The sequence below is a fragment of the Parasteatoda tepidariorum genome, chromosome 1 (assembly GCF_043381705.1).
Source record: "Parasteatoda tepidariorum isolate YZ-2023 chromosome 1, CAS_Ptep_4.0, whole genome shotgun sequence".
In the NCBI taxonomy this organism is placed as follows: Eukaryota; Metazoa; Arthropoda; class Arachnida; order Araneae; family Theridiidae; genus Parasteatoda; species Parasteatoda tepidariorum.
This window is the reverse complement of record NC_092204.1, coordinates 7,139,634-7,166,183: the sequence shown is the minus strand read 5'-3', so window position 1 is coordinate 7,166,183 and position 26,550 is coordinate 7,139,634. Positions and strand designations below refer to the sequence as shown.

Sequence of the window (26,550 nt, the reverse complement as noted above, 5' to 3'; positions counted from 1 at the left end):
TTTAATAGTGCATGGGGCAGTTTGATTAAAGGAATGAGTGGTGTGGTGCACTGTTGCCTATCCATTTTCACTACTTTTTCCTTAAGTTTGAGTCCTGCAGTGGTAGGGCCCAAGGGTTCACGATATCTGTTCTCGTTAAACTGTTCTACCGTAAAGTGCTCACAGATTGTCGGGCTCACAGCTCTAGTGCGTCTCAAATAAAGTAACTACCTCTCTTTTTGAAAAGAAACAACTCAACTCATTTTTCTATTAAGTAGCTTACAGTAAGCTGTAAGCTAATTTTGCAAATTAAGCATTAAGTCTTAACAATAAGTTACAATAGCTTTGGTACGTCAGTTTTCTTAATATCCGGCAAGAAGCTACTGTTAAATTCAAATATTATTGTTAAAAAGCTTGGCTTAATATTTTAATAAAAATGGAAGAGTGTTGGGATGATGAACTTTATGATCCTTCGGCTCCAACTACTGAATACAATGTTCCAAAATACACTCCACCTGCTAAACGATGGGATGATAATCAGAGTAACACTACTTGGAATCAGAGTAACACTTCTTGGAATCAGAGTAACACTTCTTGGGATCAGAGTAACAACACTTGGGATTCGGAAAATTCCAACCAACGATATGTAAATAATTCTACATATGTTCCCCAAGGAAGACCTAGCTATAATGACCGGCCCCAATTTTCTAACAGGGGTCCTCGTAATTTTCAAAGGGACAATACGAGGGAAGAGCAAGATTGTACTGAAATGGTAATAGATTCTAATAAAGTAGGAAAAGTGATTGGGCGAGGAGGTTCAAAAATACAAGAGCTTCAAACTGAAAGTGGGGCGCGCATAAAAGTCTTGCGCGATGACGGCAACAGCATGGACGGAACTACAGTACGTATAACTGGTTCCCAAGAATCTCGCGATGCAGCCAAAAAACTCATAGAGGACTTGACTACCGATTTCCAAAGATTCTCCACTGACTCATCTGCTCGTTCTGGTGAAAGATCAGCGTACAGCGACTCTTCATACGCTGACTCTGCTCCGAATGGCACAACAACATTTATCGATTGGGATAAAATTGGCCAAGAGTGTGAAGAAGCAAGAAAAAGAAAGCTTGCTTCACTCCCTCCCATTATAAAAATGTTTTACTCGGAAGATCCTAGTGTTACTGCTATGTCCAAAAAGGCTGTTCACGAGTTTAGAATGATGAATAATAATATATCTGTAAATAAAGTTAACGAAGATGATGATAGGCCTACACCTAATCCTGTCACTACATTCAAACATGCTTTTCATCCTTATCCAGAACTTTTGGAGGAACTGCAAAAACAGAATTTTAAAACTCCATCACCTATTCAAAGTCAAGCTTGGCCAATACTGCTTAATGGATACGACATGATAGGAATAGCGCAAACTGGAACTGGTAAAACGATTGCCTTTTTATTTCCAGCTCTGATACACATTGTGGGTCAGGTGACTCCCAGATCTCAACGTGTCGGACCGACCTGTCTCATATTAGCTCCGACGCGCGAACTTGCTCAACAAATTGAATCTGAGGCAAAGAAATATACCTACCACGATATCAAGTGTGTTTGCATTTACGGCGGCGGGAGTCGAAGAAATCAGATCGGCGTGGTAACCAAGGGAGTTGACATTGTGATTGCCACCCCAGGACGACTAAACGATTTGGTAATGAACAAAATTATAGACGTGACAGGTGTGACCTATTTAGTCCTCGACGAAGCCGATCGTATGCTCGACATGGGTTTCGAGCCACAGATTAGAAAAATTGTGATCGACATCCGACCCGATCGGCAGACGGTGATGACAAGTGCTACTTGGACGAGTGAGATTCAGCATTTGGCTGCTCGCTACATGACAAATCCTTTCAAGGTTAATGTTGGAGCATTGGATTTAGCCGCTGTCCATTCTGTTACACAGGAGATTGTTTTTGCGGAAGACGAAGATCGACGGGAAATACTTGAAGAGTTCATAGGAAATATGGGATCTGGTGACAAGGTCATAGTGTTCGTTGAGCGCAAGTGCATCGCTGACGATTTGTCTAGCGATCTATTGTTACGGGGTGTTTCCCTGCAATCTATCCATGGTGATAGGGAGCAGTGTGATCGAGAACAGGCTCTGGACGATTTGAAAACAGGCGCTGTCCGTATATTGATTGCTACAGATGTCGCATCAAGAGGGTTAGATATTAAAGATATAACCCATGTGTTCAATATGTATTTTCCAAGAAACATTGAAGAATATGTTCATCGTGTAGGACGTACTGGGCGTGCAGGAAATACTGGTCATGCCATTTCCATATTTACGAGGCAAGACTGGATGCACGCTGGTGCTCTAGTTAAAATTTTAGAGGAAGCCGATCAATTTGTTCCCGACGAATTGTACGAAATGTCTAAGCGCTATAAAGCCTGGAAAATGAAGAAGCAGGCAGAGGAAGAGGCCTATGGAGGAAGGCGTTCAAGAGGTGGAGGAGGTGGGAGACGACGTTTTTGAGTTCAGATTTTGCTTCGTTTTTGTTACATATTAGTTATATGAATTGTGATATATAACTGTTTTAACATAACCAGTTTTGCATTTTTTCATTTTGTGAAACATCAATATTTATTTAATATCATTTCTGTATAGAAAAGAATAAATTTGTGTTGTTGCAGGAAGATGTCTGGAAATTCGCATTATAATTCTTGAACTTTAATAAAAACATGTTAAGTTTACAAAAGGCTTTTATTTTTGTTTAAAAAATTGTTATGTTATATAATTTTTAGTAAATTTAAATTTGATATTTTAATCAGACATTGAAAGGTAATAAGGCTTAAATTAATTTCACAGCCTAATTTATGAATTTTGTAACATTGAATATTGTTCAAAAGAGAAAAAAAACTATTCTCTGATTATATTTCATTTCTGCAAAAAATAATTCAAGTAATGCTCATAATAATATATTGTGATATGGGAAAATGGTAGTTAAATAAAGCTCTTTTTAGAAAAAAAACTAATGTATTAAATTCCTTTTAATGAAACTTTTGATATAATTTATATATTTTGGTGCTGTATAAATTAAATATTTGTCCAAAAATAGGTGTTTTTTAATATAACTCAGCGTTAAATACTGGGTCCATCTGATACTACCCAAATACAATAAATCTTTAGAAGTTCATCTTTAAAAAGAAATTATGCTTTATATTCAGATTTAGTTGTTGTCTCCTATATTATACTGTTAAAAAAAAAATGAACAATTTTTTTTTTTGCAGTAAAAAAGTATCAAAACAAATAAAACCATACCTTATCAAAATCTGATATATAAGTCCAATATATGGGAAAATAAAAATGGCTCCTAAAGAAAGAAATTGGTCACTCGTCCTGCAATGCAGCTGACCAACATAATGCAGAGATGATTGTGCTCTAGAAAAAGTCCGGATTTTTCGCTAATAGCGATTGGGAAATTTTTGGAAATCCACAGTCCAGAAGTTTCATCGATCACGTTTATGTATAAAAATTCTTGTATATTTTATTCAAAAATATTAGACCTAGAATTTATACTTGGCATTTCTTTCATTTGTAAATATTTTTTCTGTTAGAATAATAAATGTGATTAGCGATAAAAAGTAAATTTATACGAAATTATTGATTTAAATTATGCTGCAAATAATTTATTTAGAATTTCATGTTGTGAAATTATCAATGATTTAAATTTATAAAGACGTTAATTTTTTGAAATGAGTCATTTAGGATTTTACTCAAGAAATTTTCAGGATTTTTTAGTTGGGCTCACAATTACCCCTGATTTTGTCAGTTTGAGAAAAAAAATTCTAATTGGTTTTATAATCGCCTCTGACAGGTGCACAACTCTCGCATCATTGTTTCATTTTGTTAACCAGGGACCTTATCAATCTCTAGCGTGACTGGACATACCCTTGCACTAAGGCATTCTTGAGCTTACCAATGGTTGGTGGAGCTGGTCTTCATGCTGCTACTGTACAAGCGTATCTCATACATGTTCCATAGGATTAAGGTCAGGGACAGTGCAGGCCACTCCAATTGTTGTGGGCATTATTTCCATAAAGATGAAATTTTGTTCATTTGCTCCGCAGAAAAGTCTCACTTAGGATGCAAGGATCTCGTTCCTGTACCTCTGACCTGTCAGAGTACCTGTTTCGAACATGTCACTATACTTTTTTCAAAATATTATTTCTGCAAAGTTTTTTTTTTTTGGAGGGGGGAGGGATTTGAATAGATTTAATGAAAGAATAATTGAAAGTCATATTTTTTATGATACCTAATTCGAAGTAGTTTTTGGGCATATTTGTTAAGTTCTAAAACCTGCTAATTTATGTTCTGAAAGACAAATGAAAAAGCAAGGTTTGAAACTATGCTCCATTTCAAGTTTTTTTTTAAAAAAAAGAGACCACTGCAATGTAGAACTTAAGTAATCATCCGCAGCTGCATATATTTTTGTTTTGTTATCAAATTATTCAAATATGCTATTAAAAATTGAACACTTCAGACAGAAATTTAATGCATGCTTTTTTTTTATGATTACATTAAAGAATTATTTTTAATAAAGGGCTATACTTTCAAAGTCTTACTAAAATCCTAGATTTAGTGACATGTTTGAATAAATAAGAGCATTCTTTCTTGAAACGAAACAACTGTATGACGTTCCTAGAGCATTGGATTTGATTGAACCACGAAAAATGGTGTCTTATGCTGACATGCCCTTAACAAATATAATGGGAGTTAAGGAATTATTAATTTGATTCACTGTGGAAGAAAATAGTTTACAAAGAACAATTTTTATTTTTTCGTCCATTTCTTGAAATGCGAATAGAAAGACTTAAATTTGTTATGATTTTTAGTAATTCTTATTAATTGTTAGTTGATTATTCAAAAAGTTTTGTTTTCCTCAGAAGAAGTTTTGTTTTCAGAAAGAAGGCTTTGCAACATCCTTTCGGAGTTGGTGATGTTGATATACGTTCACACTGAAAGCTTTGGATCAATTAGCAAACAGGCTCTCTCCATGAGGATAATAGTTTTTTCGTAACTTGCAACAAAGTATAAATTACTGTATAGTTAAACATGAGTTTTTTAATTTTATACAGGAAGTCAAATTTTGTCATTTATTCAACGCTTTTTGCTTTAAGAATTAGAAACACTTTTTTTTTTCCGTTTTAGCTGCCTTTCTGTTTTAATTACAGCACAGATTTCTGATAGATTTCTTTCTTTTGTAATTATTTTTTAACCTGTATAGTAAGACAGATTATCGGTAACACAGAAAACTGTGATTCTCAAAGTTATATTTCAGAACTGAGAAAAATATTTATGTTTCTCTTCTGCCTTTTTTATTAACTTTTATTTGTGTTTTTATTCTGACAGCACTTTTTTAAGAAGGTTTGCAATAGATATTATTCTTTTACGGTTACTTTTTACTGCAGTGCAAAAAAGTTAATTTGAGATTTTTAGCGTCAAATTTTTTGTTTAAAAATTAAGAATGATTTTTGTTTGGGTTGCTCTCTAGCTTTTCCTATTAACACACTTTTATTTTTAATAGACGTTTTTATTAGAAAACGGCAATAAAGATGGAACTTTTGTACATAATCTGTTTTTAACATAGTGCAGCATTTTTATAAGTGTTCCCGATAGACTATATTTTTTAACGTTTTACGGATGCTTTTTTTTTCAAGAAAATATTATTTGTTCTTTCTTTTGAGAATTAAGAGGATACTTTTTTCTTCAACTTTACAATTTTATTTACTTTTTTTAATAGCTGTTAGTCAGTTTTTTATTTATCTTAAACATAGTTAGTTCACCAGGAGTTGGCACTTGGCTCCACCTTCATCTCGTGGTATCCAATGATGCTATTTTTGGGAGAAGGATGTGAACAATCCTAAACAAGGTTGCTATTTGGCAAACATATGACAAAAATATTTGTTTCACAATTTTTATGTGCATTTTATTTTATAAATTTGATATTTCTCTCTTTTAAGTGAATAGTTTGTACTTTTTTAAAAAATTGCTGGAAAAAGAGCAAATTTCAAATGTATTTGATTAGCTAGAGTAACAAAAGGTATAGTAGCAGATGATAAAGTAAAGTAAGTGACTGGAAAAGAATTCATTGTTTGCGTTTAGTGCGCATTGATGGTTGTCTCAATTTCAAGAGCGAAGATGTATCTTATCTTACTCCCGCACTGAAATGAACTCTGCGTCCGAGGAGGTAGAGCCAAGTGCCCAACTCCTGGTGAACGAACTATATTTATAGATCTCTTAATATGTAATATTTCCTAATTATGTTCATTAACATAAATATTTCTATTATAGTAAGTTTCCCCTTTATACCAATAAGATTTGATTATTTTTCAATTTTGGATCGAAGTAATCTGGATCAGTTGATGATGTACTTTAACTATCACTGAAGAGTTTTCAATACAAATAAATTATGCAATAAGTATGAGTATGCATATTACACTTAATTTGTTTTGTAGATAAATAATATATTATAATTTAGCAAAATATTTTTTTTAATCATGTACTTTATTTATTTCAAGTATTTTAGCTCATTTGTTCATCATAATTCTGTTGACAAAAAGTTACTAAGTTAAACTTATAAAAAAATAAGTTAATAATTTCAAAGAACAATTAGGTTTGAATTGATTGGAAATGATAAAATGTGAAAAAACTGACCTGGTGGGTATTAATTTGGGTTTTTTCAAGTGTGTCCAATCTAAAAAAAAAACCACTGGGTTGGGCCTTCCCCTCTGTGAACCCTGCCTTCAACACAATGAAGTAGATCAGAAATTGGGTGAAAACACTACCGAGAGAGTCAGCTAAAGTTTTAAAACATTTATACGGAAAACTTGTTATAGGGATCATTGGCAATAGTACTATAATAGTTTTTTTATTTAGGAATTGCAAGCTATATTTCGTTTCACCTCAAGTTGGTACTGGAGAGAAAGGTAGGTAGACTGGATTGCAGCCATTGTCATGGAAACTGGGTTGCTCTAAGATAGTTGGGGGCATTAGGTGGCAATATTGGCGTTAAAGAAAAAAAAGCACCAATATTTTTTCTCTCCCAAGAATCTTACTAAAATTTTGAGCAAAATATAGAAAAGAGCAAGACTTTTCTAAAGCATTTCTAATAATAATTGATTTGAGATACTAACTGTAAGCTGATTTCTTACTATAATATTTTTTTAAAGCAGGGATGAGATTAGCCAAAAGGCAAAAAAGCTGAATTTCCACGATAGTAAATTTTACGCAAGCGCAACCCTTTAATAATAAATTCCAGACAGTTTAAGGTAATAAATAATGTGCCGACATACAATTGTGTACTAATCTATTATTATATAAATGATTACATTGATACTTAACATTNATTTCGCACCGGGGAGATTTTCTTTCTTGTATATTCTTTAGTTATCAATATGGTAGCTAAAAAAAAAAATATTTATGAAAAAATTTTCAGTAGTTCATAATATAATGCCGTAGATAAAGGGTTTTAAAAGACAGATTTTTTTTTAACTAAATGAAATTAGTTTTAAACGAAATAAAATTATAATTAAAAAAGATAGTTTTTTATTCATTAAAGCTAAGTAAAAAAAATATGCTCATAAATACTTTACTTTAGATACTTATTTTTGTATGCAACCTTTTTTTTTATAAATTTACATGTTTTAATTTATCCAACATTGGCGTTTTGTAGGGGAAGGAAAAATCAACATAGGCAAGAAAGCATTGATCATGAAAAAGATCATACATATGTTTTATAATATTTACTGTTCTTTGTTTTTATAAAAAGTAACATTTTTTTCTGTAAAGTTTTTTTTTATTATAAAAGTAATTTTTCTTTCTAAAGTATATTTGCTTCCGTGAAACAAAAGAACTTAGCTAAAAAATCTCTCTATAAAGGAAGATTGCCTTTTTCTTTTCTCCAGGGGTGATTGTGAGCCGAAGTCAAAATTCCGGAAAATTTCCAGAGTTAAAAAAAAACAAAAACAGTTTAAATTGAAAAATTAGAAAAAAATTTAAACAAGGATTTTTTCTTCCTTTTTCTCAATAGTTCTTAGTTTACTTAATATATAAAAATTTTACACGTACCTATACCATTTACACATACCTATGATGACCTGGAGAAGTAATTAAAATTTACAAATGTGCCTTTCTTTTTTGAGTTTATGAATATAACAACTGCTTACTGACAAAAAATGAATATTAATCATGAATATAAGCTTATAAAGTATCTCTCTGGCACTCCCTTACAAAAAAATAAAATAAACTGTGTTTTTAAGTTCCACCTTTGAAAATTTGATTTCCGAAAACTCCTGTGATGAATGATTTATTTAAACGTCTGGACTTTCGATCTCCGGAGCACAATCAGCCCTGTTTCTCTAAAGAAATTCTCAAGTCTTTAAAAATCTCATATAAAGCTGAATCAATGGCTACAAAAACAAACTAGCAAAAAAAACAAGCTAACATTTAGTAATTAGCAAAAAAATAAACAAAAATTAACAATTAATGCAAAAAAATACAAACTTTTAAAAAAAAAACAACCTAAAAATAAATAAATAACAACTGATAAAATCAATTAATCTGCGAAAGAAACTGAAATAATGCAAAAAAGGTATAGAGACTCGAAAGAGCTGGCTGACCAGTGCAAAAACATAGCCAACTCACCAATATCTCGTCCTCGGAAACTAATTCATCGCCAAACACCTCCCTTGTATATTCGCTTTCCTGAGAAGGTATTTATGAATTAAATATATTTAATCATGAAAAAACTTCTAAAACTTGTTTCAAGATACAGATTTCGTATTGTACAAAATTTATTTATATTTGCATTGACACTTAAACTGTAATTAATTCAGAAATAGCGAATAACTACTTTTCAAAGGCGTAGTATTACATTTCCTACCTTTCCCTGTAGTGCCAACTTGAGGTGAAACGACATATAGACAGCTCTAAAGCTTATTTTTTAAGGAAAAAAATGGATTGTACATATCATCTGCAAGCTAGCTGCTTGTTATGCATCAAACTGAAAGTTTTAATGAAAGAAAAGCAAATTTAAGTTATAAACATTTAGTTTTTTATTATTATTATTCATCTTTTCTTTGTCATGCAACAAAAAATTGAAAAATATCTACAAAACAAATAAAAAATTATTATATAAAATGAGACAAGGTAAAAAATCAAATGGAAATCTCAGTAGCTACACTATAAAAATTTTATTTCTGCAAGTAGCTTTCACAATTTTATAACATTAACCTTTATTGCATGACTACTTATCAACAGTTAAATTTTATGTAAGAAAAATTGCAAATATTTTTGAGAATTAACAATTGCTTTGCATGGTCAGTGCCATAACATTTTACAATGAATTTTTCTGTCACAACAGCATGATTCAGGCAAATAGATCACTAGTTCATTTCTGAATAATTACAACAATCAATTTAAATCTAATTTTTAAAAATACGCCTACAAATTCAAACACATTTACTAAAGACCTTATTTAATGACTATTAATATAAAAATGTATATACAATTTATATGTAAAGAACAAGATAAAAATTAAAACACAGCAATCTTACAATAGTAAAGTTAGTAAAGCACAGTCCAGTTATAATATATATATAATTTTTTTCACGGCCTCAAACAGCTGAAATCCACTTTTCACAAAAAAATAGCGAAATGTGGCAGATATGAGAGAAAGAGCACAAACAATACTTTTCTATTAATCTAATAATTTAAATATATTTATGCACAAAAGCTCAATCTTTCAATCAAGATCACAACAATATATCACTCAAAAAACACGAGGGCAGACTCGCTTTAAAAATGCTTTTTATGCAAAATATATTACGCAGCAAATTTATTGCTAGTTTTATGAAATTAATGAACATCACTAGAAGACGCATAATGTTTTCCATTCGTATAAAGTTCATCTTTATCTAACGTGTGCCTCTGCTGGTGGTCGATACCGTTGATTTCGGAGCGAGGCTTCTTGAACAGGTCGGCCCAACATCGAGAAGAGTCAGCCTGTTTCACGTCTTCCTCGCAAGTCGAAGCGGCACATTTATCGTAAAAGTCATCTGTAACTATTCCCGGATCGGGAATATAGTCAGGAGACGAGCTTATGCTCTTACTGTTAGGATAGTCAGAAGAGGAGTTGCAGTCCGTAATGTCCTCTCCCTCTGACATATTTTTGGCAGCAGAGTCTGTAGCCTTCTCTTCGGAAGACTGTTTCTGTTGTTCACAGTTCGACTGGACGTGTGGGACAATCTCACTAGTTTTGGCGAGCAAAGCGGGTTCTGCATTTTCACAAGAACTACTGACTGGGGAGGTGGTGTCCTCCGGTTGAAGGTTGACCGGAAGCACCATTGGAGCAGATGGAGAAGGCAAGTAACTGCTATAGGGGTGGTTAAATACGGGAACATAATACATTGCGGCTGATGGAGCTTGCGGCCCAGTCATCTGGGGGTATGGAAGAGTGTGCAAACCTGGGGGATAACCATGTAAAGGAATTGTCCCACCTGCGACACCAAACGTAGATGGTGGTACAGGTAAAGGCACTAAAGGTGGACGATCACTACTAACAGTTGGAGAAGTCCCATCTAGAGTTACTTCTCGGTAAACATCTGCAACAGTCTCAGATGACGTAGAATAGTCCAATTTCTTTTTGCTACGGCGATTATTATATTGTTTTTCAGTTGGTTTGCTGCTGCTGCTCTTCTGATTTGACTCAGAATCAATATGCCCCATATATTTCTCTTGCGCAACAGTTGCAGGAACTACTGGTACAAACTGCCCATAAGGAGAAGGTAAAGGGCTGGCTTCCCCAGCACTTCCTGGTATTGGACATGCAAAGAATGGCATTCCCATATGATGATAGGCACGTAGATAAGGTATCGTCCTAGACACAATGTAAGGAGGATTTGGATATGGACTTACACTAGTAGGGGGTGCAATGAATGCTTCGACTGTTGGTGGAGGTAGACGTGCAACTGGAGGTGATAAAGGAGATTGTGGGGTTGCAAAATGTAAAGCTGGGCCAACAACAGATCCCAGACATTTGGTACTTTTTACATCTATTTTCTCTAGTGTATCTAAAAAGAGAAAAATATATATATATCAGCAATAGAAAATGGCTAAAAATGATCAGTAAAATATCAAACTAATAAATTTTTCTAAAAACAAATACAGCTTTTTTATTGCACATTTTTAAAAAAAATGATTACCAGTAATCAATTACTTGTCATCCAAATTAGATGTTAACATAATTACCAACTTCATTTAAAATCTGGTACGAATCAATATTATAATCAACTTTTAATTAAAATATTTGAGCAAAATATTAAGTTTTTCAGAAACTGCTCAATGTATTATTTTACTAGGCTCTTGAAACACAAATTTAAACTTATAAATGAGGAAGGTTTTTGTGTGCATACATGGGTATCGCAAGAGTAAATTTTTTGAGGACGAAGACAGTACTCAAAAACCACACACACACAAATCCTCAAAAGGCCACAGTCACAATATTGTTCTAAAAATGTTATTGATAAGGGAAAAAAAATTCTTATATGTGCTAAATACCTGCAAAAAGATACATTATTTTATCTCTTTCTTATTTTTAGCCGAATTAAATTTGACAATAATTCTCAAAATTTTTTTTTTGCCTGCAGAGCTTTCAACATATTTCAGTAAAAAAAAAGGGGGGTGGGGCGTAGGGAAGTTGATCATTTGTTGTTGAATAGATAGACCATTTAGAATTTTATTCAGGAACCACAATAAATCATTTAGTTCTTCTTTATAAAAATATTAAATAATCATTAAACAGAATTTATTTCAATACAAGATCTAACCAAAAAGATATAAATTTTTCAGTAATTTACTTAGTACTTACTTACTTAGTACTTACAGTAATTTACTCAGAAATAAAGTATACATAATTTATTTTTAACTGCTGTGAAATTTCAAAACTGAAGCAAGTTTTAAATTTTACAATAAAAAGATTCACTGAAGAAAAATTAAATTGATCTGTATGCAAGTTTCCCACCTTATTCAAAATTATTCACCTTAACTACTATGGTTCAAAAGAGTAAAAACTACTAAGCAGGAAACTGTAAAAACTACTAAGCAGGAAACTGTATAAACACGCCGGTAAGAAAATGTACTCCTAATTTGAAAATAAAATAAAGAAATATACGTATTAGTAAATACAACTTTTCCTTGCCTAAATATTGAGAAAGAAAAAATTTTAATAATTTATGGAGAAAAAAAAAGAATTAAGACAATTGTCAAAAGTAACTTATTAAATGTAAATGGTGTTTCAATCCACCAATGTAAATGGTGGTTCAATCCAGTTTTTGAAGTTATATGTGACAGAATTTCCTAGTATTACAAAAGCGAACACCTCAAACAGTACTTTTTAAAAATAATATGATTGAGAAGATATTGTTTCCTTCTTTTTCTTTTCATAAAACTTCAAGAATACTGTAAATTCTTAAAAAGCACAAATCAAGTGAAATAATAATAATAAGTCTTTAATACTTTGTAAAATAAGTGATTGGTAATTCAGTGCACACTTTGTGATTTCCCAAAAAATATCCATACAGATTAGGGATGCACAATCTTTTTGGGTGAAGGGCCACTTACTGAGAAGGTAGATTAACAAAGGGTCACACGCATATTTAGTCGTGTTAGCAGCAAATATGATAATTTTTATATAAACCTTAGTGTTCTAAGCACTAAATATTTTCATTAGTAAACTTAATAGAATTTGCAGAAAATTAAAATCTTTTAATTATTTGTATTTATTTAAACCTAAAAAAACTGATAAATTTTTTAAAAATTTTTCACAATAATTAATTTATCAAATATATATATATGTATATATACATGAATATTGGGAGGGGGAATATAAATTCTAACCCAAAAGAAACTTACAGAATGAAAGTGTAAAAAATATATGCATTTTATAGAGTAATATAAATTTGAACTAAATATTTTAATTAAAGAAAATTTACGATGTTTAAACAAAAACCAAATTAAAAGAATTTTTTATTGTGTTTTTATTTAGGAACTTAAAATACAACGAATGATTACGCGCTGATTGATTTGACATTAAATCTTAAAAGTTTGCTTATTTCCGTGATTTCTAAATTTAAAAAATTAATTTCTTCTCTTCATGAGTTTGAAAAATAACATCTTGCTGCGGATTTCAAACTCATCGGTGTCAGAGCCGATATTCATTGCTTCCTTTAAATCTACTTCATAAAATTCGTTAAATAGCGAGATTCAGCATATAGGGGTTCGTTAAACAGGGGTTTGATTGTATTTTCTTACACAGAGACAAGGAAAGTCCTCATTTCTTTTTTTGCGTTGGCAATAAAGAATAATAAATTTTAAAAAAAGCATATGACAAAAAAAAGTAATAATAATAATTTATATATTCTTACCTTCTTTTTCAGGAAGAGATTCATTACAATTTTCTTTTAAAGTAGTTTCCCATGGAAGCTAAATATTAAAAAAATCGTAATTAAAAAACAAAGTTATACAAAAAGATTTAATAAAAACAATCATGCCATTTAACTTTGAAATTAATACCTCCACAGAGCCATTATTTCCAGGGCCTTTAAGTATAGCATGTATTTCTTGAATTTCCTCTTCGCTAGCATTTTCAAAATCATAAAATTCTAAATCCTAAGGAAAAACATAGAAATTAGAATATAAGCAAGTAGTCAATCACAATTTACAAATAAATATAATCCAACTTTGTGTTCTGAATTTCATGTTCATTAATTTCATTAATGTTTAATTGTTAAAATTTCTTTTTATGATAATTTTTAAATACAAAAATAAAAAACACTTGTAAGTGCGAAAGGTATAAAAAATTTTGCGGCATGTGTCAATTGCCTTGTGCAGGAATATGACAGTGATATTTTTACCCCTTTTTCATGAAAAGTGGTGAGAGAAATAATACAAACACTATACTATGTGAGAAACAGTTTCTGCTACGTTAATGGTTGAGAGAAGACGCATTTTTGATGTACAGATTTGGTGGAAAGCGAAGGCAGATATTTTAGATGGCATGTATGGTACATAATAGATAGTGATTTATAGAAAATGAATGAGATCGAACTTACAGAAGAAAAAAATTGCAAATTGGGGGCAAGAGAAAAAATTGTCTGTAAAAAGCAAAAATGATTTCTCAACCCAAGTCATTAAATAAGTAATCATTACTATTTTAGAAATATGAATTTTTTTATTTAATTTTAACTATATAATAAAGAAAAAGCAAAAATATGAGAGATTAGAACCAAAGGAGAATAGAAATTTCAACGTTCTTATTCGAATTCTCAGATCAGACTCTTGTTCTGCAGTGGACTAATCCTAAGGACACAGTTCTCAGTAGAACACCGAAGTCGAGCTGCTATTGATTTCTTCATAGTTATTAAATCCGATATTTTTATCCGATATTATTTAGCATAACTACCAAATATCAAAACAAAACATGCATTTGAGTAATCCCTTTTTGAGGAGTCCGGTTTGCACGATTCCGTCGATTACTACTATGAATTTCATGATTTATAATTATTTTAGTTATTGTGATGATTATTTACAGAATGTGAAGGGAATAATTAGAGTGTTCTCCCTCCAACAAAATTCGAGAATATTACCCATAATAATAGAATAAAATGTTCAATTAAAAAAAAATATTCAGGGTAGCTGCTACATTTCAGATTTTCAACGACTTTCCATGACTAATTCCAAGAATTTTTCATGACTTTACGAAGTTACCATTTTTTCCGACAAAAACACAATAGTAAATTTAAAAAAGCATCTTAGTACCATTAATTGAAATTATAGGTGTAACCAAAACTATTATACCGTGCATCTTTCTATTTAAATTAAGATTTTTAATTTAAAAAATAAAAAAAATAAAGATTTGAAGCAATAAAATATCTGAAAAAATACAAAAGTAATTTTTTTCTTTTTTCCGCAGAATTAAACTTTAAAGATACTTTTCTTGTTCAAGGGAAAGGAAAGAAATATTTCTTATTTTTCTGTTCTCATTTCGGAATAAAAATAATTCGCCAATCACTGACTTGCTTCAGCTAGAAGTTTAAATTGATAAAATAAAAAAATAAATAATAAAAATTCCGAAATCACAAAAGTTCAAAAGATAATTTGCTCTAGAAATGACGTTTTTTTCCCTTCATTTTTTGAAAGAACACAATTTTTAAAGAACATGATAAAAACATTTTATATTTTAATAAAATGCATACCTGCCAACTTTTGATCCCTTCCATTACGATTTTTCCCAGTGGTAGTAAAATGGAATTAAAATTTCAATTGGAAGCAAAAAAATACGTTGTGTTTGAAGAAACATTAGCTGACAACCATGATAGTAACGCATATTAATATATAAGCTTAATTTTTGTAAGAATAGTGGTGATCAAAATCATTTAAAAATTAAATTTATAAANCAATTATGCCAATAGTATCGTAAAGAAAGATTTGAAGCAATAAAATATCTGAAAAAATACAAAAGTAATTTTATTTCTTTTTTCCGCAGAATTAAATTTCAAAGATACTTTTCTTGTTCAAGGGAAAGGAAAGAAATACTTCTGATTTTTCTGTTCTCATTTCGGAATAAAAATAATTCGCCAATCACTGACTTGCTTCAGCTAGAATTTTAAATTGATAAAATAAAAAAGTAAATAATAAAAATTCTGAAATCACAGAAGTTCAAAAGATAATTTGCTCTAGAAATGATGTTTTTTTTCCTTCATTTTTTGAAAGAACACAATTTTTAAAGAACATGATAAAAACATTTTATATTTTAATAAAATATAACTAACTGTGAGTGGGGAGTTTGTTAAAAATTCAGATATTCGAAACACCAAGAAATTGGGGGTGGGGTAAATTCCAGTTCAATAATTAGATTTTTTGGCGACCTAAAATCATGACATTTCATGACAAATTTTGTTCAATACCGAAATTCATGACTTTCCAAGTGCGCGGATAACCTGTATATTATATTTTATTATATATATATATATTTGTAATCACAGCGTTTTTGTTATCTTAAATTAGTGATACATATGTTAGTCAGTATCCTACAGAAATACATTAGTGCTCCAGAGTTTTGTCGCAAATAGCGAGAAAAATTCTGCCACAGGGATTATCAGGTTAATTAAAAAAATTTGGAAACTGTGGCAAGAACAACTAAAAAGAAAAAGATCAACAAAATCATGTGCCAAAAAATGAAAAACCTTGAAAGTTTTATGTCCATTAAATCTATATCAATTTATGTACCACATACATGTCTTATATTTAACATAACTTTTTGATCTAACATTTACAATTAAATTACTTACTAATTCAGAATATTACTCCTTCAGAGTCACAAATTTAAGAAAAAAAACTTTTACATGGATCATGATATTGAATTTTAAAACCGGGTGGATAGGAATCGTAATGTGTAGTTTATAAATCATGTATAGATGCGAAAAATGCAGTTAGATATTACCAACACGAGAATACCAATTTGCATTACTGGATTTTAAAAATTTGTGAATACTAAACGGGGCATTGGATTTCAAACTCTCGTAAATATGGATAGCGATGTTAGGAATTTAAACCACGCAAATATAAATCAGGATATTGAATTTTAAAATAATGTGAATAGGAATTGCGATGTAAAATTTTTTAAATCAAATTAATACTAATTGCAATACATAGCTTTGAAATCAAGTAAATACAAGAATCATAATTTAATATTACCTCGTGGCGACATAGTCATAGGTTACTTGCAGAAAGATTTTTCCTTTAGACAGTAAAAAATTTTGCTTATTTTTTTTGCAGAAATTTTCAAAAGTTTTTATCTTTTATTCAGAATTATATTCCAAAGATGCCTTTCTCGTGCATCGGAGTGGGAAACAAAATGTTTGTGATTCTTCTATTCTCCTTTGAGAATAATGAAAAACAAATAATAAAGCAAAAATTTGGTTTTATTTTCTTCCTATTTTTTCATGCAGATATTACTACTGATTTAAAATCCAATATTTGTAATACGATATTATTTACTACAACTGAATCATGAAATAAAAACATGCATTTAGCAACGCCTTTTTGAAGAATCGGTTTGCAATTTCGCCATTGATCTTTTTTCGGTAGTTACTGCTACGAATTTGTTTTTTAATGATGTGAAAAAGGAATAATTAGTGCGTTATTTTCGTACAAAATGCAAGAATTTAGATCATAATATTAGAATTTAAAAAATATTACATATTCAATTAAAAAATTATTTAATTTGATCTGATTTTTTTTTTTTTGAAGTGAACACTTTTGGCTACTTAAAATTAGTAACATGTATATTTGTTATTTATAAGTATCTTACAGAAAGATATTAGTATTAGAGAGGAATGTCACAGAAAGCCTGAAAAAATTCTGCCACAGGGAATATTAAAATCGCATGAATAAGAATCTCAATATTAGCAAATACTGGTGCAGTTCCAAACATTCAAATTGGCGAAAATCCTCCCAAACAAAAAGAATCAAGTAGGCATAAGAATGCACGTAAATGTTTTGTTAATAGGAATGAACTAACACTTCAAAATTAAAGTTTTTGAAGTAAAACAAGGGTCTCGAGATATGCGGAATTATGCAATAATTGCACAAAAACCATAAGCCCTTCTTCTAGTTTTTAGACCTGGACTAATGAAACGAAAAAACAGGAATTCTGAAGTACCCCTGCTAGGATTACAATCACCCTTGATATAAGGATGTGCTTTTTTGGTTTTGTGATCTTAGTTCTGGTTCATGTTTCTCTCACAAAACAGCCTATCATAACTGCGAACATTGCACAGATCCTATATTTTAATTTATATATTCAGTTTATTATTTTAAAAAAGTCTTTAAGAAATTTGAAAACAAACCAGAAAATAATAGGCTTAGACTAGTAATATTCAATTATCAGTCCTTTGGACCAGTAAATAATGATCTAGTTAGACAAAGGTTATAAATTTAGTCACAGGTTCTTTGACTAAGCAATCCTCCAGGGACTAATGTTTTTTAAATCTCATCATAATACAAGGTTCATGCATACTCTTGTACTACTTCTTTATTTACTACAACTGACAAATAAATTTAGTAAATCCAAAATGTTTATTTTTTCTTTTATAGGGCAAAATAATTTTAAAGAAACTTCTCAACGTACATACGGTAATGAAAATTTAATATTGTTACAATTTTATAAAACAGAACACCTACGAGTATAGTTGCTCTCCTATGTATAAGAATTCAAGAAAATTCACTGAAAATTCAAACACATATTGCAAACAGATCAAGGAAATCAAATATTAATTTGTCTAAGAATTATTTTTTACATTTTTCTATAAGAAACACATAAGATTGAAACAAAAATACATATAATAAAATAAGGTAAGTCACGCATTTAGGTATGTTCAAATATGGTCAAGAAATGTAAGACGAGTTTATTTTGGAGTATACAGCTAAGTATTGTTGTTAAAAGTTTATAAACAGGCAGATCAAAAAGAGATTCTTTTGACTTTACAGAAAATAAATTCACAAGTAATATGTGACAGGAAAGTTAAGATAATAAATATTTTCCAGTGATCACAATCATTAACATCCTAAATTAGGCTTAAAGTGTTTACTTTTACTGAAAACAAGATTTAATTCCATCCAGCTTGCAATAAAGCTCAAGAATTGTAATTTTTGCAATGTTTTTTACTAATAGAAAATATTAATAATCCAATATTGGCACAGACTACATGAAAAATGATTTTCTACATCATCGAACTTTCAGATGTTACAACCAATTTTTAAAACTTTTCTCAAGTCTTGCAACCATTGACATTTCAATGATATTTAATTCCAAACTATAGTAACACAAATGTTCAATCTTATAGATAATTGTGATTAAAATATTTACTTACGAAGGAATTTATGTCCATTTCGAGATCCTTAACGCGGCATGCTCTAGCCGAAAGGGGCCGACATTTTTGACACGGTCATCACATCAGCTCAGCACATACACTTGTACATATAAATAAATTGGTGTTAGTTTTCGTAATAGTGAATAAAATAATTTAAATGATAGTAAAATGCGTTTTGCCAGCAATTTTAAATTTGTATTCATATTTTTTTTCTCAAATGATGCAAGAGAGAGAAATACTTATTTTGTAGTCGTTAATGAAGGAAAAAAAATCAGGTAGCTTTTTTAGTTACTTTTATTCTACAAAGGACATTTATTTTTAATTTATGAATTTTCAAAATTAAATTTTAAATATATAATTAATTATAAATTTGATGCTGTAACAAAAGAAACTGAAACGAAGTGAAAAGCTTTTTGTTTGTTTGGTTTTGGATTGGTCAGAGTTTTTGTTAATTTGCTTCTATTTCTTTCAACTCTAAATTAAATCTCAAACAGGTAATGTTGAATAATTTAAATTATTTATTACAGCATATTTTTTCCAGATTTTACTTGTTATCATTACTTAAGCTAGCTCGTTTAAAATACGCAAAATGTATCCATTGATACATTCATAAGGAATGGGTACTGGAAATTTTCGATCAAAAGTTTTGGTCGAAAAATAGGATTCCTAATTTAAAAGCTTTTAATTGCTTCTCCCCTCTTTCACTTTCGTTGATATTGGTAGTCTGCTACTCGTGACAACAAATAATAGTGTTTTAACTTTTACGAAGATAATAAATTGTATTATTAAATCTAGATTGTCCTAAATATTTTGCTAATTCGAGTAGCTGAAACACGATAGAGTATATTTATTGCTGAACCTGTTCCAAGTACCCAGTGAATATTATTTGACCTCTACTAGATCATGCTGTGATTTGTTTTGCAAATATTATCTTAGTTATATGCGGATATTTCCACATCGTCCTCTGTCACGCCAACTACGTGGATGCAAATGATTTTAAACCTGAAAATTTTAATGGATGGACTTTGTGACCCATGCATATATAGCATGCACCAGTCACTCTCATGTGGATCAGTCAAACTCACAACCTCTCAGCTATACCTGTCAGGCTATTCCATCCTAAAAGATGTACTGTAAATTCGTGAAAAAAGGTTTTGTTGGTGGATGTGGTTGATTTTTTTTAAAAGTCAAAATAGTGGTGTTTGAATTATCGATTTTAGTTTAGAATTAGCTCCCTTATTTGAACTTAGCTATTTATTTATGGTTGCTTTAAATCACCGTATAATTTTTTCCAAAGTTATTTTCGTCTTTAATGTAATATCTGAATCACTTTTTTGCAGCATCCTAAAACATATTTTGCTATTATTAATTTTGCTCACTCAAGTGTTAATTCATAGTGTTAATTTTACTTTTTGCATTTTACCTGAGAAATTGTTTCTAATGTACTTACTACACTTAAATTGAAATAAACCAATCTTAAGACTACTGCATGAATAGTTTAAATGGTATAAGGGTTTTATTTAGAAAGGTGCAAATTTGTGCATATACTAATTTGCTCAAATGACATTGCTAAGTAAACAAGCAAGCCATTGTTTCCAGTATATTTTTTAAGGTTGAATCAAGTGAGACTAGACACAAGTCAATGGAATGAATAATTGAAAATTTTAAAGTTTTTTGTGTATAAAAAGTGCATCTTGTGACGGGTACTTTTGTAAATTTTTTGCATTGCTGTATGAAAGCTATTTGAACATGTTAAATTTTTCGATATAACTTTTTATGCTGAATTGAAATAAAACTGGAATAGATAATACAAATTGTTAAGTACAGTCATACCTCGAGATACGAGTTTAATTCGTTCTGTATCCTTGCTGGTATGTCAATTTGCTCGTATCTCAAAGCAATTTTTCTTATTGAAATTAATTGAAATGCCATTAATCCATTCCAGCCCCAAAAATGCTACCCCCAATTGTTTTTGTTACATGTTTTTGAATAAAAAAAATTTATTTATAAATGACAAATATTGTATAAAAGCATAATAAAAGAGAACGTAAAGCAAAAAAAAAAAAAACTGGTTTTATGAAGTGTACATACATATTTGTATTTTGGTTATTTAAATGCAACTTACACACAACTTAAATGCTACTGTATGCTTAATTTTAGTCACTACTTTTCTCTTCACTGGTCTTTGCTTTTTTAGCCGCATTCAAAAGAGGAAAAAAAACTGTCCAAGGAGGTTTGTTTTTTCCTCCTTTTCAGAATGCTGCAGAAGTGAGTTAGGCAAGTGACTTTAAATAGCTCCGATGTAAGACCAGTTGCAACTTTTTCGGGATGTTTATTTTCCACGAACTGTGAAATTCTCTCCCACATTCCCAAGAACTCTTTTATCTCACTTGTAGAGATAACCTTCTCCACCTCTGGCTCTTCCTCGAAACCAATTTCTTGCAGAACCCCCGAATGCTGCTGTGACTGCAACTCTTCGTGAGAGTGCTCTTCCGCGTGTTCGTTCACGTCTCTCCCACCCATCACCAGATTCATGGATTTTCCCAGAGACACTATCTCCTCCTCCACTGGCACTTCGGGTTCGAATCCCTCGAAGCTACAAACTCAGGAGACCGCACAATTTTCGGCTACAGACTCACTCAGGCCACAGCTTCTTCCATGCAGAGATCAAGGTCCTCGTTGTAACACTCAGCCAGGCCTGATCAATAATTCTGAGGCTTATCACGATGTTAAAGTGGTCCTTCGAGTACTCTCGAAGGGTGTTCTTTGTTACCTCAAAGCAGCGCCAGAGTGCTTAGTGTACAGCTTTTTAAAATTAGAAATCACCTGCTGATAGAGAGTGTTAGATAGAGAACCTTTATAAACATGAACTCTTCGAGGATGTTCAAGGTTCGGTGGGTGAGCAGGAGCATTGTCGAGGATGTGAAGGGCTTGCATGGCCGTTTTTCATATCTCACATGTCGCTCGTATCTCAAAACAAAACTTCGCTCGCTCGACAGCTTGTATCTCAAATAACTCCTATGTTAGGACACTCGTATCTCGAGGTATCACTGTAGTTAGTTATAAGGGTTTTGTGTACAGGAAGTACAATCTTGTGCTTGCACTTATGTACGTATTTCATGTGGCTATACTGAAAAGTATTGTTTCCTATGTATTCTTAATCACTTAATCAAATGAAAACAAACGCAAGTTAAAAGGACTAATATTTCCATGGTTACCACAGGCGACTATTTGCAATTATTTTCAACCTGAGGCAACTTATTTTGCCTGAAAAGGCTAAAAAAGCAACTATTTTTCAGGTAAAGGAGACTATTGGGAGACTTTTCTGTACTCCTAGTGATGTTTTTTTCTTACCATAAATTGGGTTGATAACCTGCGACCCGCGGGAGCTTCTGAACAAAATGAATTTTTATTTCTTGAAAAATAAAAATTTTGACAATTGTGAATTGCAAATTTGAATCGTGACTTTCTAATGCTCTCAATTTGCACAGATTTCGATGTTCGTCTATTTTGTTTCCCGATCGCCTTTTCAACTGTTATTGCGACGAAAGTCTGCATGATTTTAAAAATCTCAATTTTTATTAAACTTTTACGATCCATGAATTTCGAATTTTAATCACTTTGCACAATATATATATATATGCTAAATTAAGTGTGATTCAAATCACGTTATTCAGATCAGTGATTTGAATTAAGTGATTGAAATCACTATTCGTATCAAAGTATTCAAATCAAGTTATTTGGATCAATAATTCGAATCTAACCATTCGGACCAATAAATCGAATCTAACCATTCGGATCAATAATTCAAATTAAGTAATTCAGATCACTGATTTGATTAAGTGATTTGGATCAATGACTCAGATCACTTATTCGCATCATCTAAATCAAATCAAGGGATTCAAACCACTATTCGAAACAGTGATGCTAATTGAATCGAGTAATTTGAATCAAAGATTCAAACATGATTTAACGAATATATTTCAAACCATGTGATTCAAATAAAATAATTCAAAATACTGTTCAGCTTAGCGTCTTTTAACAGTTCACTTATCTAGTACTTTTTTCCCCCTTTACCAAAAATCAATTGAGAGAAGTTATTAAAACATTAGACTTCTTTCAAGTACATAAACTTTCATAAGTATATTCTTAACATATATAAGTATATTCATTTTTTTGTATAATTATATATGTTGCTAAATAATATAAACACTTTTAACTGTGTTAAGTTTTAAGAAACTACAAAGGAAATTCAATAATATTTTTTATTTGTTTTTTATATGCAAATTTATCTAATTCTTTGAATAGTAAATCTTAAATAATGAATGTGCAAGAATCTAAAAGGTTTTACAAGAAATTTGCCATAGGATCACTATGAAACAAGAGTATCTGAAATTTCAGAAACTTATTATTCATTATAATTTAAATTTATTTCGATAAAATCAACTGATTTCAATCACTATTGCAAATCAATCGATTTGAATCATCAAATCAGTTCAGTGATTTGAATCACCGAATCATAACTCAACTCTAGTATGAACTAGTTTTATTGTGTGCTATAAGCAACTTATTTTAGAGTTTATTGTATAACCTTCAATTTGACTTTTTATCCCTACTACTTCATGTAATTAAATGCAAGATCTTTTTTTCAGTGCCCATAAATAATGTTAACAAAGTTGAGCTTCGAGGACAACCTCTACAATTTACTATTGGAGAAAAAGTATGAGACAATTCTTGAGTTCTTGAAAAATCCAGAAAATGAAGAACTCATTAAAAGTAGAGTTTGGAACTTAATAAACAAGATATGTTTAACCGTTAAAACCAACAACATTTTGGAACACGAGTCTGATCTTGTACTCTGCAAGAAGATACTGCTCCACATTGTAGATCATGGTAAACCACGAGAAGTTATTGTGGCCCTCATGGAAGAAGCCGATAGCTTCAAAGAGCATTCGTTTTTCTGTCTCTTGTTAGAACCATTAAAGAAGACACTGAAGAAGGTTCCTAGCAAGCGGGTTAAGACCCTCGAATGGGTTTTGAGTTCTTTAAATGCGCATATTGAATCGCTTCCCCCACCGAACGATTACGACCTTGAAGGGGAGGAGAAGATGCTGTTGGATGCGACACCGGAAGTGGTGGACTCGAATTACGTTTTGTCCAACTACTACAGTTTTGTTGAGTTTTTCATAGATGAGGTCAGTTCCGAGAAAACAAAATCTTCAGCTGATAGAATTGAATTCCAGCGAGAGATACTAAGGAAATATATATTAAAACTGTTTCATCATCCCTTTTTGTATCTAGACTTACATGTGGAAGACGAAAGAAAGTCAAAAAGTACGACACATATTTTATGTGAAAATTATCTGAAGAGCTTGTGCAGAATCTGCCGTAATGTTTTTGATTTATATAAATATGAGCAATCTTCATTTCCTATAAAAAAAATTGCTGCTGAGGAAGACTGCGAAGAACCTGTGTCATTGTTGGCTTTTTCTAATTTATCATATCTAATATTCGTAGAAAAACTTGCCATTGACTCTCAGCCTTTTGTATATAGTCATAAGTACATCTTCATGAATAATTTAAAATATATGAAGCAATTGTTACATGAAACAAACAATTGTGTGTTGTTCAAAGGACTTTTGTTAACTCGCGAACTTTTAAATAGCCTTGAAAGTTTTGAAATCAGCTATAGTTGTGTTGAAATAAATTTATACACAGAATTGTCTAAGCTACTTCTAAATGTTGCCGTTCACTGCCAAGTGAAACACTGTAGACAGATAGCCATTAATAACTTTTTAACTTACATCGAAAAATGTGATTGGAAAGCCAGGTATCACTTAATATTACAGGTGGTGTGCACTGTGGAACATTCCGGTTGTGTTGGACTAGCTATAGATCTCTATAAAAATTATCTGCACACGAATATGAATGATCCTACTTCTTATTTTCTCGGTAAGAACTTAATGCTGTTTATGAAGAAGGTCTTTATTCTGCTAGAGGGTGCAGAAACAGATTTGCTTGAAAATAATGACAGAATAATGTCGACATTAAACTTTCTCCGCTACCTTGTACTAAGGGATGACAGAAGTAAAAATTTCACAGGCATTTGGGACATCATAGACGCTCTTTCAGAGTCGTACTTGAAACCTTTAGCGGAAGCTATTAACTTATCCCGGGCCCATTACAAGGAGACTGCCAAGCAAGCGGGCAAAAAACAAAAGACTGTTGTAACAGTAAACAATACTCTCATGCCCAGTGCTGCGTGGAAAGAAATATATGAAAAAGCACTCTTAAATTTTGATGTTTTGGAAAGTTTACTTTCTAGAATACGAGAGATAATTGAATAATAATTTAAATAAATTTATGCATTTTTATTGTCAGCTTGTGTGTTTTATCCACATAGAGGCAGGGTTTGTTGATTTAAATCAAATGATTTTTTCTTAAAAATTATTGATTTAAATCCAGGGGTCTGTCCAGGCCGAATTTACTACCGTTTAGCGGTACCTTCACAAATTCAACTTCAGGAAAAACGGTAGTTTCACAAATTCAATTTTAAGAAAAACGGTAGTTTCACATAATACTTTTTCTTAAAATTTTATTTTTGTATCCCTTAAGTAACGATAAATCCACATTTTTAGCATATTTTTGTGGTGATTTTAAAATATAACTTTTAATTTTTCACAAATTATGTCTAAATTTTCACAATATAGGTACCTCTCTGAAAAACCTAGACAGACCCCTGAGAACTGCATCATTGAGGTTATATACAAATAATATTTGTATAAAAAATTTTAACACAAAAAAAGTTTTCGTAAATATCACATAACATTAAACAATCTGAAATCAATAAGTGATTTTTAATTTTGAATAAGTATAACCTTCTAAATTTTAACTTTTTCATTATAAGGTAAATTCTCAATTCTGGCAAGATAAATAGCAGTACATGTTTATTTAACATTATTANAGAAACGATAAATCCGTATTTTTACAATGTTTTTGTGTCTTTAAATTTCAATCATGCATTTGTTCCAAAATGATTGCCATGTATTCAGATCTATGTATTATAACGAAAAATTATTTTAGTAAGTTAGAGCTCCTAAAATATTGTTATAATATAGTTTTAATGTTAATTTAATTTTGACTAAACATTTATAAAGTATTTTTAATCATAAATTAAATTTCTTACAGTGTTTTTAAATAAAAATCAAAAAAATATGATTTTTTTTTTTTAAAATTAAAAAAATCAGGAACCCTGCCTAGAGGTTAGATAGTGTTCTGACCACCTACACTTTCTAGGAGAGCTGGTATAGTTCGTTCACCAGCAGTTTGCACTTGGCTCCGCCTTCACCACATGGTATCCGACGATACTATTTCGCTATTTTTGGGAATTATTATATATTTTTTTAAAATGTAAAAGCTAATAAAATTCTTGTATTATTTTAAAACAACTGATAAAGATGTGAATTGTAACATATGTATATAAAAAAAATTGCCCCATATTTCAGTACGGGAGAGTATAAAAACTGAGCCGTATGCAGAGGGTTAACTTCAGTGGTATTTTTAAAGAAACAAACTTTTTCTACAATGTAG

At 30.9% G+C, this 26,550-nt stretch overlaps 3 protein-coding genes across 4 annotated transcripts; 2 read left to right on the top strand and 1 right to left on the bottom strand.

The window, feature by feature from the left end:
- Positions 1 to 235: 235 nt before the first annotated feature.
- Positions 236 to 2,999, top strand: LOC107440452 (probable ATP-dependent RNA helicase DDX43). Its single transcript, XM_016053367.4, has one exon. It carries the CDS (start codon positions 416 to 418, stop codon positions 2,501 to 2,503), a length of 2,088 nt encoding a protein of 695 aa, XP_015908853.1. The 5' UTR covers positions 236 to 415; the 3' UTR covers positions 2,504 to 2,999.
- Positions 3,000 to 9,060: 6,061 nt separating this feature from the next.
- On the bottom strand, positions 9,061 to 19,097 carry LOC107440450 (uncharacterized). Its single transcript, XM_016053366.4, has 4 exons — positions 18,961 to 19,097; positions 13,601 to 13,696; positions 13,453 to 13,510; positions 9,061 to 11,100 (listed from the first exon to the last, which is right to left on the bottom strand). The coding sequence occupies exons 1-4, from the start codon at positions 18,976 to 18,978 to the stop codon at positions 9,887 to 9,889; spliced, it is 1,386 nt and encodes a 461-aa protein (XP_015908852.2). The 5' UTR covers positions 18,979 to 19,097; the 3' UTR covers positions 9,061 to 9,886.
- A 14-nt stretch (positions 19,098 to 19,111) lies between these two features.
- On the top strand, positions 19,112 to 25,340 carry LOC107440449 (glomulin). 2 transcript variants are annotated; one of them, XM_043044876.2, is made up of 2 exons: positions 19,112 to 19,235; positions 23,613 to 25,340. In XM_043044876.2, the coding sequence occupies exon 2, from the start codon at positions 23,625 to 23,627 to the stop codon at positions 25,305 to 25,307; it is 1,683 nt and encodes a 560-aa protein (XP_042900810.1). In that variant the 5' UTR covers positions 19,112 to 19,235; positions 23,613 to 23,624; the 3' UTR covers positions 25,308 to 25,340. The 2 variants fall into 2 exon arrangements, with proteins under 2 accessions (XP_042900810.1, XP_015908851.2); XM_016053365.3 differs by lacking the exon at positions 19,112 to 19,235 and adding an exon at positions 19,309 to 19,454.
- Positions 25,341 to 26,550: the final 1,210 nt, after the last annotated feature.